Source organism: Chiloscyllium punctatum, chromosome 37 (genome assembly GCF_047496795.1).
Source record: "Chiloscyllium punctatum isolate Juve2018m chromosome 37, sChiPun1.3, whole genome shotgun sequence".
In the NCBI taxonomy this organism is placed as follows: domain Eukaryota; kingdom Metazoa; phylum Chordata; class Chondrichthyes; order Orectolobiformes; family Hemiscylliidae; genus Chiloscyllium; species Chiloscyllium punctatum.
The window spans coordinates 53,594,788-53,609,633 of record NC_092775.1 but is presented as its reverse complement, the minus strand read 5'-3'; the positions used below and the strand labels follow the sequence as shown (position 1 = coordinate 53,609,633).

The 14,846-nt window shown below is 42.3% G+C and overlaps 1 protein-coding gene across 1 annotated transcript in view; it reads right to left on the bottom strand.

Moving 5' to 3' along the window:
- Positions 1-14,846, bottom strand: part of LOC140462783 (piezo-type mechanosensitive ion channel component 2-like) — a 423,249-nt gene that overhangs the window by 381,392 nt on the left and 27,011 nt on the right. The window contains exons 5-10 of the mRNA XM_072556051.1: positions 10,785-10,850; positions 9,002-9,160; positions 6,967-7,041; positions 6,278-6,392; positions 3,644-3,738; positions 976-1,057 (exon numbers count right to left, since the gene is read on the bottom strand). Coding sequence (XP_072412152.1) covers positions 976-1,057; positions 3,644-3,738; positions 6,278-6,392; positions 6,967-7,041; positions 9,002-9,160; positions 10,785-10,850 — 592 coding nt within the window. The remainder of the gene's footprint in view (positions 1-975; positions 1,058-3,643; positions 3,739-6,277; positions 6,393-6,966; positions 7,042-9,001; positions 9,161-10,784; positions 10,851-14,846) is intronic.

The window sequence follows — 14,846 nt, the reverse complement described above, 5'->3', positions numbered from 1 at the left end:
GGAGTGGTCAAACTTTCTTGGACTCATGTGGATGCACTGGTTACAAAGGCCCAACATCTCTTCTTTCTCAGGCAGCTGAGGAAATCTAGCATGACAGCGAATACCCTTGCCAACTTTTATAGGTGCACCATCGAAACCATTCTGTCTGGATGTCTCACTACCCTGGTCTGGCAACTGTACCATTCAAGATTGGAGACAGTTACAGAGAGTGGTGAACTCGGCCCGGGCAATCACAAAGGCCAACCTCCCATCTATCAAATCCATCGACCAGGCCCGCTGTCAAGGAAAGGCCACCAGCATCCTCAAAGATCCATCCCACCCTGGTAATGCTTTTCTACAACCTCTACCATCGGGGAGAAGGTAGATAAGCCTGAACACATGCACCAGCTGGTTTAGTTAACAGTTTCTACCCTACTGTTAGAGTATTGAACGGACTCACCAACTCTTAACATTTGCCTGTACTTGTGTTTTTGCTGCTGTTTACCTATTATTTACTATCTACACTACTTAACTGTGATCTGCCTGTATTGCTCACAAGACAAAGCTTTTCACTGTGCCTTGGTGTATGTGACAATAAATTCAATTCAATGCACACTTTATAAGACCTCATCTTGACTTGTATAAATTACATAACTAAGAGATGAATGATTTGCCAAATGGACACCAAACAAAATAGGATTTGCAGTATTCAAACTGGACAGAGGGTAATAACAAATCAGATCCATGAAGATCTACTGCCAGGAAAACCTGAAGTACTCCAGGTCCAGATCAGTGATTAAATCAGTAGGTATAACCTGTCGATTTACATTTCAAACACATCCCTTAATTTTGCCTCTGGTCTCAGCAATTTCACCAGCCCAGAATCCTATAGTTTGGTGCATTCATGTAGCATCTTTTCAAATCTCTTCAACAGGGATGGTGCGTGCCTTCTCCCCCAAACCCTGTCAACACAAAAAAACTGAAGCTTACTCCTACTTGGTCTCCTGTAGGCGATCTCTGACAATGGCACTTCCTGCCCATTCACATGGCACGTCTGCTCCGAGGCCAAGAGATCTGCCTGGAAACAGACAAAACCAAAATCAACATTGAGAAAACTAACCACAAAATCTGGTCTGCTAAGAGGAACTAAAAAAAAGAGGAAGAAAATTCAGTTTGCCCTAAGTATATTCAAAACAAAAATAGCAGGAGGGTAGCTATTTAGAGCTACACCAAGATGTCAACATTATTGTGGAAGACTGTTGCTCGACTATGAATAACAACTTTTCCCTACCTGCACTGTAAATGTTCACGATCGATGTTTTCAGGTGGTTTCAGGAAATTGGCTTCAAAATAGGGGGGGAAAAAAAAAGTCAGCCACACTACTGCACCAGAGTTAGTATCAGCTTTCCCCTTTTGGATACGAGAGTCAGCATTGCTCTCCTCAACTCTGGAGATGTGGAGTTAACCACAAACCGAGACAGAAGCAGAAATGGCTGGAGAAGCTCAGCAAGTCTTGGCAGCAGCTGTGGAGAGAAAGCAGTTAACTTTTTGAATCCATTCTTCAGAATAGTGAAGGGTCACTGGACCCAAAACATGAACTTTTCTCTCCACAGACTTTGCCAGACCTGCTGAGTTTCTCCAGCCATTTGTTTTTGTTTCAGATTTCCAGCATCTGCTGTTCTTTGGTTTATTTTCACATGTAATCAAGATGCACTGTGAAAAATGCATTGAACAAAAGTCAATAGCAAATGTTTGATGCTGCTATAGTTATCCTGATGTGTGCTACTTCATAAACAGCAGTCTGATCCATTGACCTTTCATGGGTGTGATCCAGCATGGAATATTGGATGTCTATATGGCACAATAGAGACTGCTTTTGCCAAGAGTACACTCAAACCTTATCCTTGGAAAAAAAGTAACTCTTCCTCCCTACAATTCCTATAAACTCAATTTACATTCAAATACAGAAAATACTGATGTCATTTTCTGTGAGCCAGACAGACCGTTGTTATTCCGGTATGGATGGGAATTGTTCATTGGGATCCTGTGGAATCCCATCGCTGAAGGAATTGCTTGGGAATTGAAGATTCTGCTGGGAAATCCCTCTACACACAGCCTCCAAAAGTTATTTTAAAATCCGAGAATTCAGAGGGTTCTGCTGTAGTTAAGCACTTATTTACTTAGGAAAAATTAGACAATTAAATCAGACTTCAAACTCCTGAGTAGCTATTAAAAAGTGACCCCCAATTTACACCACACCCTCAACTACAACCATCACCTACCTACTCCCAACTCCTCATCCAATGCCCCTGCTCCCCCAGGACCCAATCTTCATTGAAAACCTCTCGACCAACCGGGAATAATTTACCTGGTATCCCACCCACCCAGTCTCCTTTCTTGAACCTTCTAGACTTACTGGTTGACAGGAGTTGTCAGAGTGGCTGGCTGTCACACAGCCTCTAAACATCAAAACAGCAACTGACAGCAAAACAGCCACAGTTTGCTTTTCCCCCACGTTGCTCTGTATTGAGGGGGACCCGTCAGAATGAAAAAACAGGCCTGCATTTCTGAAGGAGCCCTGATGGAAATTTCCTGATGGAAACGTGAGCTCTTTCATTCTATATTAAAAAAAGCAATGCAGCTTCGATCTGCCTGTGATTGGTCCTCCTCAGCTTAGTCGGTCCAGATTATCGTCTCACATGGTCCTCCCACTCTATTCTTCCTACAGTCCTATGTAACTGTGGATATCGGAACAGCATCAGGTATATCAGGAACATACTTATTCCCCATCGAACTGCAATAAATTGGTTTCTTCCAGACTGGAGATATCCTCCCTCCGTCAGATCAAAACTCAAGTGGAATTGCAGAACTTCTGTTTGCTTTTCACGATTTTCAAACTTAAACACTTGTTCGATCATAGTCACATAAAATTGATTTCAACTGAAACAGGGGCAAACACACAAGCATCACCAGTTTCAAGTCTCAGTGTCTAATTGGTTCTGTCCACTCCCAGGTCCCCTAAACTCTAGGCTGCTTCTTTGATTTACATTCCTATCAATGTAAGATCAAATCTGAAATACAGACACTGACTATCGTATCTGCCAATAGCAGATGATTTTGGATCCAACCTTCAGTCAATATTATCTCAGTTCTGGCGTCAGCAATTGTACTGCTATCATTGCATTTTACCTGCATATCAAACTGTGCCAAGTATTTCAGGATATCTATTTAAAACAGCACAATTCACTCACTAAAATAATTGCAACATACATGTCCGTGTCTTCCTCCCGGATGTGCAATTCAGGCTTTATTCTTCAGAAAAAGATTAAGGTATAATACTTCCTAATTCTTGGTTCTGTGTATATCCTTTCCTAATATAGTTGAATCATTGAATCACTGACCCACTGGTCAGTGTGGAATCTTTTAACTTCTGTTCAAGAAATTGGTTCAATTACAATGCACTGTGGCCTAAATGCTGACCCATTAGGTGAAGTGAGCAGAATGATGGCCATTGGTTATGTACAATTGCTCAGTCATCTCACTAAGTTCAACCATCAATTCTTCAATTCAAGCATTTGCAGTGAACGTGTACATGAAAGCCCCAAGCACAAAGCCAACAACCCAACACTGTGGTTGATCCCAGAACTACATTTCTAGATCATACCTTAGACTCCAAATGTGCAAATTCTGGTGTTCTCTCTCGGTACTTGCTTTGGGGTTTCTCACATGCTGATATCCCAGCCTGCACCAAGTCTTCTGCTGAGGAAAGGGGACAAGTTAGAAGTTTCAAACAAAAAAAATGTTGTATTTAACTCATACTCTGACCATTTCATCCAATCGATCACCAGAAATCCAGTTTGTTCACATGCTTTGGGAGATCTGGTTTCACAACAGTTGGTGTGCAGTCAGCCAATGTCAAGAATCATCCATAAAGGTCATGAAAACATTAAGCAGCTGGCATAACTTGTATCGTTCAATCCCAGCCAAACCACTATGCCAGTATTTCCTAAGCCATTACCAGTGCTCAAGTTTCAAGTGTTGTCTCATTTAATTGCTTTTACTTTATGTTGGAAATTGTGGTTGCAGAAAACAAATTTTATTAAAATTAAAATTTAATAATGTTTTACAAGTGGTCGATTAGATCTGATGGAAGGTTGTTTGAGGTGATGATGGCGAGCCACTTTAATCGCCAAGTTCCACCATATTACAGGTGCACCCTAAATGTGTGCTTTGCTTTTAGGAAGGGAATGTCAAGATTTTCACCCAGCAACAGTGACAGGACATCCGTATCATTCCAACTCAGGATAAAGTGTAGCTTGGAGAGAGACAGTCACGCGTTTATTTTCTCATGGGAAATAGTCTGTTGTTGTGCAGTTTTATGTCCATAGATGCTTGGGTTCAAGAGTCAGATTGGCAAGGAAAAGACAAATGTCCAGTAATGAGGTTGCTTTAAAATAGTGCGGATTGTATAAATACTCCGGCACAGTCTAAGCTATACTAGAGTCTATTAGAGTGTATTGAAGTAATTCTCAATGGATGCCATCTACAAGCCTCTTGCACAGCTTCTCTAACTCCATCCACTCTATACAATTTATGCCCATTAGGGAACATCATGATATAATCGCAAGGTTCCTTCAGGGTTCTTAAGGAGGAAGTGAGGACTAAAGATGCTAGAGAGTCAGAGTCCAAAAGCATGATGCTGGAGAAAAGCATGTCAGGCAGCATCCGAGGAGTATTAGCCCCTCATCTGGAATGATCCTGAACTATGGCAGCAGGTGCTGCCAGGTTTGGAAGATACTGTTGAAAGGATTTTAACAAGCTGCAGTTTGTCTTGGGTATGGCACAGTACTGGATGTCAATAGCACAGGGTGAACGGTGATGATAATGAATGGGGAGTGTTCAAGCAGCTTGGATTAAGAGAATGGAGCTTCCCTTATCCAGGCAAACGGGAAGTATTCCATCACATTCTTGACGTGTACCTTGTGGATGGTGGACAGGTTCTAGGGGAAACAAGTGGAGAGTTACTTGCTGCAAACTTCCAAGCCATTGACTTGGGCTTGTAGCCAAAGTGATTAAATGGCTGGTCCTGTTACATTGGTCAATGGTAATTTCCAGGATATTCAGAGTTTTTTTTGGTGGGGGGTGGGGAGGGGGAAAGACGTGGTGAGGTGGGGGTGTACGTCTTCAGCCATGATAATGCTGAACGTCAAGGGGAGGTGGTAACATTCTCTTTAGTTGGAGAATGTAACATGCCACTTACCAGCTCAAAACACTTATTGGATATGGACACAACATACTATTTGAGGAGGTTCAAATAATATTAGTTAGAATTGACCTTTAATCCGTAACACTCCAGCACAAACCGAGAGTTTGGGCATTATGCTGTAATAAGTTTTGGGACAACCACCTCCTGACTCTGTGCTCTACTGAAACAGGGTCAAGGTGTACTATGGAGAACCATTCCCAAAACTTTGAGATCAGTGGGCTTATCAAAGCTTTAGTGAGCATTCAGTCCATCACGAGGAAATAGAAACCTCTGATTAAGTCTGACTACAAGGTTTAATCACCATTAGTATTCAAAAGTTTCCGTTTGCTAGCAAACATTTCACATGGACTGAAGTAGATATAATGGTTGATTAAAATCCAAAAGAACCGGAAATGATGTAAATCAGAAACTAAAACAGAAATTGTTAGCATAGCTCAGCAGGCCTGGCAGCACCTGTGAAGATAACTCAGGAGTTAATGTTTTGGCTCCAGTGACCCTTCCTCAGACCTGAAACGTTAACTCCTGATTTTCCCCTCACAGATGCTGCCAGACCTGCTGAGCTTTTCCAGCAACTTCTATTTTTGTATCCTGGTCAATTGTTTGAGAAGACATAACCTGAAGCAAGGCTAACCATGGCTAATTTCTTTTGCTTGCAGGCTTCATTTCAAGTCACAAATCCACTACCCAAGCATATCCCTTAAAAAGCTCTTGATGCTCAGAAACAAACAGCAGCAAAAGTCTTCACAAAAGGTTAGCAAAACCCTGGAGGTCTGGCAGCATTGGCAGGGAGAGAAACAGAGTTAACATAGAGTCTGATGTGACTTTCTAAAAAAGTTGAAGCACAACTCAAAAACATTTACAGTTTCTCTTTCCACAGATGCTGCCAGATCTCCTGCAGCATTGTGTTTGCTTTAGATTTCCAGCATCCACAGTATTTTTTTTATTAAATTCAGTCTTAACTAGAAGATTTACAAGGAGTGTTGCAATAGACAAGAGTTTCAGACCCATGCACTCATGCTTAGTACAACTTACCGGGCTCTGAAGAAACTGGTTGCAGCTTTTTAACAGCTGACTCTATCTCTCTCATCAGCATCGCATGCAGAGATGGGGTGGAAACGGGCAAGTCTCTAAGCTTTCTCTCAGCTGCCTAAATTTAGAAGCAATGAGGGAGACAAGGAGCAGCAATGTGAATATGCAATCAGGGCAGACTTTCAGTACACACAGCTGGACTCTGGTTACCTCAATACATTTCCCATTGATTCTGAGCAATTGGAGTTTTACACCATCTTCCATTTGGGAATGGTTTTAGTGTACACTTTTGCAACTGTTTCACAGAAAGGGCTATTACTTGCAAGGAAAGTCTAGACAAGTCAATGTCTGTAACATTAAAACTAAGATACATTTCAAATTGACTCAAAAACTACAGCATATTGAAGCCTAATGGTCAATAGCTGAAACTTCGATATGCAGCCACAAGACAAGGAATTGCCCAGGTATGCAGATGTTGCATTTCCAAGCTGGCCGATACCTCCATGCAGTTCAAATGCTATCCAAGTGTGGTGGGGGCACGGAAGGATTACTTCCTCTACACAACTCGTCTGTAAATTTGGAGCATTACACAGCAACAGATCAAAATCCACCTCCTTCTCAAATACTGGAGGCTGACAATTGAGGTCAGGACCCGTTGTGGTTAGAGCAGAATGCAGCCAAACCATCCTTACAGGTTTCAGCAAGGACCTCAAGAGACTGAAATCCACCGAGACATCAGCTGCAGTTCTGGGTTCATTGTTGCTGACCTGAAAATGAGAACAGGCAAAGTTGACTTTAGGAGAGTCTGGATTCTTACAGTCAGATATTTAAAAAGGCCTATTTCACTCTTCTGAAACAAAAATACAGTTTTCATTAAAAGCACAAAGAATATTTAGCCAACACTAAACTGAAATGGTATACATTTCTGAATGCTACAAGAGGGGTCGGATGTGGAAATAACGTTCAGAGCGTTTTAGAAACAACATTGTCTAAAGTCTCATTCCTCCCAGGCTACTTACAAACCTGGCAAATACCTTGGATGGGGATGAAAATCCAATTGTCCAACTGGAGCAGTACTGGCAATGAGTATGGAGTCAAAAAGGAGGAACTGGAGGCATTTTTATTTAGAGTTGCTACTATACACCATTTTTACCATCACAAAAATCACCCTTGTTACTCAAGTACAGGAACAGTTTACTAGCATAGGCTCACACAGGCAATGCAAAAAAAAAAGGGGGGGGAGAAGATAGAGACAGGAGAGGAATGATCAGCATAAAGCAATTTTAAAAATCTACAGCCAGACCCACCAATCCATCTATTTAAATTAATGTTCAGGCAAAGCCAGACTTAAACAGAAACCTGCTCTTAAAATTCCATTCATGGATGATAATGGCTGCACATAGATAAAAGCCAATTAAAAAGCTGACCTATAAATTTGAAGTGGAAAATGCAGTATAAGGAGTACATGGATGACTATCCCAATTGATGAAGCATAAAGCAAAAAGGGTAGCCCAATTGAATACCTTCCGCTATTATAACCTTTTTTTTAAAATCAGTCGCACGTGAATGTAAGTTAAGTGACCCGCCCCCAAGCCAGACCATCCCACTGTATCTTGGCAAAGACCACCTCAACCTGGACCCTTCATTACCTCTCGCCAAAGATCGTAGTCCTGTGTCTGAATTCCCAGCAGAGATCAGGGCGATGCTGAAGAACGATAATAGTGAACATTTCCTGTCTGACTGCATCAGTTAGTTTGACGCTCTTAGGAAATGAGCTGAGTGATAGCAAACAAAGTAGGGATAATAGACAGTTACTGTGGTGACTCCTGCTGTTTCATGAGGATCTCTGGTCAACTGCTGAAACACTTGCAGAGATTTGGCTAGTGACAATGATAGGTCACATTGCAAACATTCTTATTGTGCTGCTATGTTCTATTTTCTAATTAACCGGTTCAGAGGTGTTAGGACTCCTCTCTGAAGCAGATGGGACTTGAACATAGGCCTCAAGCCTCAGAGGTAGGGACACTACCACTAGACCACAACAATCCCTTCTGTGATGTTACAGCTCAATGGGTTATGGCGAAATCCTGCTTGTATTTTATTGTACATCAGTGACTGGAGTGGAGACATTTTGAAACTGCTAACATCCTGTTACAGTAGCCAAGCCATTTGGTCATCTTAAATAAATTCAAGAATCTAGACCAACTCATTAGCTCCTTCTCAAAGGCAACTAGGGATGGGCAATAAATACTGGCCAGCCTGTGACACCCATGACCCATAAGTGAATTAAGAATGTAGACAGTTATATATTAAAATTCAGATAAATCTTGCACTTTGCCTGGTGAATGCAGACTTAGGAGACAATGGGTATAGATGGTTGCTGGAAGCAGAAAACATTGAAACAATATTAGCCAGTTTGTATAGACTACAAATGTCAATATTACTCAACTGGATAACATCCCTTCTATCACAGAAGGAGGCCATACTATAATTAATACGCTGCCTAGGAAAACCAAAGTTGCAGAAAAATGGTAGTGAGGAAAATTTGACAAATGACATGCGCTGATTTTCAATGAATTGCATTTGATCTGAACATATCTAACTCCCATTTGCTAGTCAGACAATCATTTTCAGCACTAGTAATGCAAATGGTTATTTTCCATTGAGTATCAAAAAGCTGGTTCATTATTTTCAACAATTCTCTTGCACCCTTAGCAAAAAGCTCACCTTGTGGAGGATATATCGCTTGTACTTAATGTCATCCAGCATTTCATCAAATGGAGACAGTTGGAACTTTATTGGAAGAGGATTGTAACGCCGCTCACAGGTATTCCTTAACCTCACACCACTTCGCACTTCCTTCATCAACTGGAACCAAATCCGATTCTAGAGGTAAAGGAAAGCAGTGCACACCACAGGTTCCATTAGGAGCGCACACAAAAAAATCAATCACTCAAACTTCACTGCATGGGTTTAATGTGTAATACAATGCAAGCATAAATATTAGAACAAACAGGAGTCAGAGAAATGAGCAAAGGTATTAATTCAGACTTATGCCCTAGTTATTTGATGTAAAGTATTTTGGTATTAAATGTTTAATTTACATTCTGACCTTGGAGGATCTAGGGTGTAAGTTTGCTCGCTGAGCTGTAGGTTTGATATCCAGACTTTTCATTACCCGGCTAGGTAACATCATCAGTGGGGACCTCCAAGTGAAGCAAAGCTGTTGTTTCCTGCTTTCTATTTATATCTTTCTCCTGGATGGGGTTCCTGGGGTTTGTGGTGATGTCATTTCCTGTTCGTTTTCTGAGGGGTTGATCAATGGTATCTAGATCTATGTTTGTTTATGGTGTTGTGGTTGAAGTGTCAGGCCTCTAGGAATTCTCTGGCATGTCTTTGCTTAGCCTGTCCCAGGATAGATGTGTTGTCCCAGTCGAAATGGTGGTGTTTTTCCTCCATGTGTAGGGCTACGAGGGAGAGAGAGGGTCGTGTCTTTTTGTGGCTAGCTGGTGTTTGTGTATCCTGGTGGCTAACTTTCTTCCTGTTTGTCCTACGTAGTGTTTGTGGCAGTCCTTGCATGGAATTTTGTAGCTTGGAGGATCTATCACTTGTACTTTCAGTTACAATGTCATTGCAACAGCACATCTATTGTACATTTTAAGGTTTTGTTATTGTAATTGACCCAAACCTTAACTTAAAGCAAACATCATGCTTAAAATTAATGAAAACTCAGATTTTGTGGAGCCTTTAATCAGTAGATTCTGTACAAAAACACTGATCCGATTTAATATTCACATATAGCAAAGCTGCTGCACAGTTGGAGTGAAGGATTTTGAAAACAAGTACACCAAGACTTCTTTGGCAAGAGGTGTGTATGGGAGCATCAAGTGAGGTATTCATTCTTGGCCTGATGTTCAACTGGACGAAGAAAAAGGAAACTATAATGTGTAGAATGGGGAAGAAAGAGGGGACCCTAGCTCAGACATAAAGATTAATTCAGTCAGATCGAGAGCCAGCAGAAAGCAGCCAATAGGTAAAAGGAATGAGCCAAGCAATTTTTTCCAACCAGTTTTTAAAACTAAAAAAGACAGACAGCGGTGCTGATATTCTCAAACTTCTGCAATTCACAAACTTGGAGGAAAATCTCAACAACTGTTCAGTGTTTTGTGAAATGACCAGCAAGGATTTTTTTTGGGTTCAGGTACATGTGATTGTAGGGTGTGCAGAGAAATTCCTGTTCCTCAAGTACACAGTGCAATGTTTAAATGTTTAGTGTAGTTAGGATCAAAGGTTAGCATCTGCAGCAGTGCAGCACTCCCTCAAATACAACACTGAAGATGTGACCAGTTTTACACCTCAACTATACAACCGGACTGAGGTATTGGTGCTACTGTGACAAACTGACCAAGGAAAACTAACATCCTGATAAGGAGCTAACAAGGAGAAGGTAACAAAATATTGAATCTGGAGGGGAGAGAGTTGATGTTGGTGTACAAATGTAAAATCTTACCCAGTCAACAATCTCTGAGCTTGTATCTTTTGATGGTTTGTGATCCAACAGCTTTTCCAGAGCCTGCTAGAATTAATGCATAAAATGACAAATCTTCACTGGATTTGCCAACTCTAGATTAAAGCTAATTAGCCTAATGCCATAATCACATTAAAAATTCATGAAAGCTGAATAAGGTGTACAGGAATGATTAATGTGGGCGGCACGGTGGCACAGTGGTTAGCACTGTTGCCTCAGCGCCAGAGACCCTGGTTCAATTCCCGCCTCAGGCGACTGACTGTGTGGAGTTTGCACATTCTCCCCGTGTCTGCGTGGGTTTCCTCCGGGTGCTCCGGTTTCCTCCCACAGTCCAAAGATATGCAGGTTAGGTGAATTGGCCGTGCTAAATTGCCCGTAGTGTAAATGTAGGGGTATGGGGGGGGGGGGGTTGCACTTCGGCGGGTCGGTGTGGACTTGTTGGGCCGAAGGGCCTGTTTCCACGCTGTAAGTGATCCAATCTAATCTAGAAAATCAAAGCTGGGAAGTTGGAAAAGAAGGTCACTAAAATTGACAATTCTGTACATCACGAGGAGAATGTAAGTTTTCCCAACATAGATGAACAATCACTAGGGAAGTTCAATGCTGATTTGTGTAATAATCAAAGATTTTATAGCCATTTAGAACAATAAAATAGCATATGCGTACACAGCTGTTGAAAATGCAAAATACTTAGCGAGTGTCCAAACCCAAAGCCGGCAGAAGAGAAGTGTGGTGCAATGGTAATATCACTGAACAAGTGCAATTTACATGGATCCCACCAAGGCACATTGTAGAATTGAACCTATTGAATTTATCAGTCCAGATGTGAACAAGGATATACCACCCAATTTCAGATTTCATAAGTGCCCTCATCTTACTGGGGAATATAACCGATCCACCCAGTACGCGAGTTTGATCAGTCAATATTTACAATCTATAAAGTGAAAGTTTGGATACTTGGTTTAAGACTCTACATGATGCTGGTCATTTTTATTCAAATTAAATATGAACAGAAATTGTTTTTAGGAGTTACAGGATGGTAGAAGGGCCGAGTGCTGCACTAAGTCAGGAGTCATGGACAGGTCACGTCTGCAGAAAGTATCACCAACTGCATAAACCAGAGCCCTGGGGTTTGGAAACTGAGCAGCAGTTTGTGGATCTGTGGGGCAGAGGATTAGTGATAGCACAAATAGGGGTGCGGTCACACCTCCGATTAGAAAGCAGACAGGAAGAGGAGGAATGGGTGAAAACCAGGCAGGTAGTGTAGGAGCCCACTGTGGCGTGCTCACTAATCGGTATTCAGTTTTGGAAACTGGTGAGGGTGATGATTCCAAGGCATGGATCAATGATTGGCTAACAGACAGAAATCATTCAGAATAAATGGGTCATTCTCACATTGACGGGCTGTGACTAATGGGACACCACAAGGGTAAGTGCACAGACCCCAGGTGCTCAAAGCTAAGGCACCGTAACTGAAGGCAGCATTCACAGATGACAACCAAAAGGCACAAAATGGAGGAACTTGAATATGATCTCATCACCATGACAGAAATATGGCTGCATGGAGACCAGGAATGTTTGGGAAGGACAGTTCCAGCCACTGCACGATATGAAAGACGCGATTGCACTGGAGAGGAGATTCACCAGGATGTCACCTGCAGGAGATGGACAAGATCCTCAGTGATTATTTTCCTGTGTTTATCATGGAGAAAGAAATGAAGATTTGGAGAAGTTAGTGGTGATATCTTGGGGACAAAAGGAGAAAAAGTGAGGACTGCAGATGCTGGAGATCAGAGCTGAAAATGTGTTGCTGGAAAAGTGCAGCAGATCAGGCAGCATCCAAGGAGCAGGAGAATCGACGTTTCGGGCATCAGCCCTTCTTCAGCAACATCCGAAACGTCGATTCTCCTGTTCCTTGGATGCTGCCTGACCTGCTGCGCTTTTCCAGCAACACATTTTCAACTTTCATATCTTGGGGACAGTCCATATCACAGGAGAGGTGGTGTTGGACGTATTAGAATAGATCCTACTTCATATATCCCCTGATCTGACCAGATATATCCAAGAACACTGCAAGAGGCTAGAGAACAAATGGAGGGGGCCTTGGCTGATATTTTTGCCTCACCGTTAGCCATGGGTGAGGTCCCAGAAAGCTGAACAGTAGTTGTGCCCTTATTCAAGGGCTGCAAAGAAAATCCTGGGAATATTAGGTCAGTAAGCCTAACATCTGTGGTAGATAGGTTCCTTAAGATTGAGGGATACAATATACATGCATTTGGAAAGACAGGGTTTGATTAGGAGTAGTTAGCATGGCTTTGTGCATGAGAGATCATGCCTCACAAATTTGTTCAAGTTCTTTGAAGAAGTGACCAGGAAGGCTGACTAGGGCAGGGCAGTAGACGTAATCTATATGGATTTCAGTAAGGCCTTTGATAAGGTTCCACACAGCAGGCTGCTCTGGAAGGTTAAAATCAACAAGGTAAAACCTTGCTCTGGAAGGTTAGATTGCATGGAATCCAGGGGGAGCTGGCAAATTGGATACACAATTGGCTTGAAGGTAGGAAGCAGAGGGTAATTGTGGAAGGATGCTTGTTGGACTGGAGGCCTGTGACGAGTGGAGTGCCTCAGGGGTCAGTGCTGGGCCCATTACTGTTTGATCCCATTGTTGAATGATTTGGATGAGAATGTACAAGGAGAAAGTGAGGACTGCAGATGCTGGAGATCAGAGCTGAAAAAATGTATTGCTGGAAAAGCGCAGGTCAGGCAGCATCAAACAAGCAGGAGAATCAACGCTTCAGGCACAAGCCCGGAAATTGCAGCAGGACCTTGATCAGCTGAGGGATTGGGCCGAGAAGTGGCAAATGGAGTTTAATATAGACAAGTGTGAGGTCTTGCATTTTAGAAAGTCAAATCAAGATAGGGGTTTCACGGTGAATGGTAGGCCTTAAGGAGTGTAGTGGAACAGAGGGATCTTGGAGTTCAGGTGCACAGTTCTCTGAAAATGGAGTCCCAGGTAGACAGGATAGTGAAGGAGGCTATTAGCACATGACTGACAAAGGCCAAAGTATCGAATTTGGGAAGATATGTTGCAGTTAGTACAGGACATTGGTGAGGCTGTACTTGGAGCATTCTGTTCAGTTTTGCTCACCTTGTTATAGGAAGGAGGTTATTAAACTGGAAAAAGTGCAGAAGAAATTTACAAGGATGTTGCCTGGACTCGATGGTCTGAGTTATAGCAAGAGGTTGGACAAAGTAGGACTTCTTTCTTTAGAACGTAGGAGACAGAGGTGGGGGAAGGCACTCTTAGAGACGTACAGGATAACAAAAGGCATGAAGAGGGTGAACGGACTCTGTCTTTCTCCCAGGGTTGGAAAATCAAGGACTAGAGGGCATCAGTTTAAGGTTGGGGGTGGGAGGAGGGGGGAAATGAGGGCAAGGGGTGGACAATAAAAGGGATACCAAAGAGCAACTTCTTTTTTTTAAAAAAAAGGGTGGTAGCACATGAAATGAGTTGCCAGCAGAAATGGTGGGGGGGCTGGAGTGGGTGGGATGGTGAATCTTAGAGGGGCACAAAGTTATGAGCAGAAGGTACAGTTTGAATAGAAAGCAACTGTACTCCTTTAGGCAAAGAATCAATAACAAGGGAGCATAATTTTAAGGTGAAAGGCAGGAGTCTGATGTGAGGAAAAAATCCTTCTTTATTCAGTGTGAGGTGGGGGCCTGGAATGCACTGCCTGGGAAGGTAGTTGAGGCAGAAAACCTCAACTTGTATAAGCACTTGAAATGTCACAATATTCAAGGCTTTGGGCCTAGTGTGGGAAAGTGGGGCTCATGTAGGTAGCAGTGTATCAAGGTGGTATTGACTTGATGGGCCCTCTTTCGCACTGTATTAATCCATGACTACAAGGAAAAGGGAGATGGATTGCACTGATAAAGAGTAATACCAGTACATTATTAAAAAATGAGGCTCAGTGCAGCAGTGTGTACTACCTACAAGATGCACTGCAGAAATTCTCCAAAGATCCTCAGACCTTTGGATCTTCT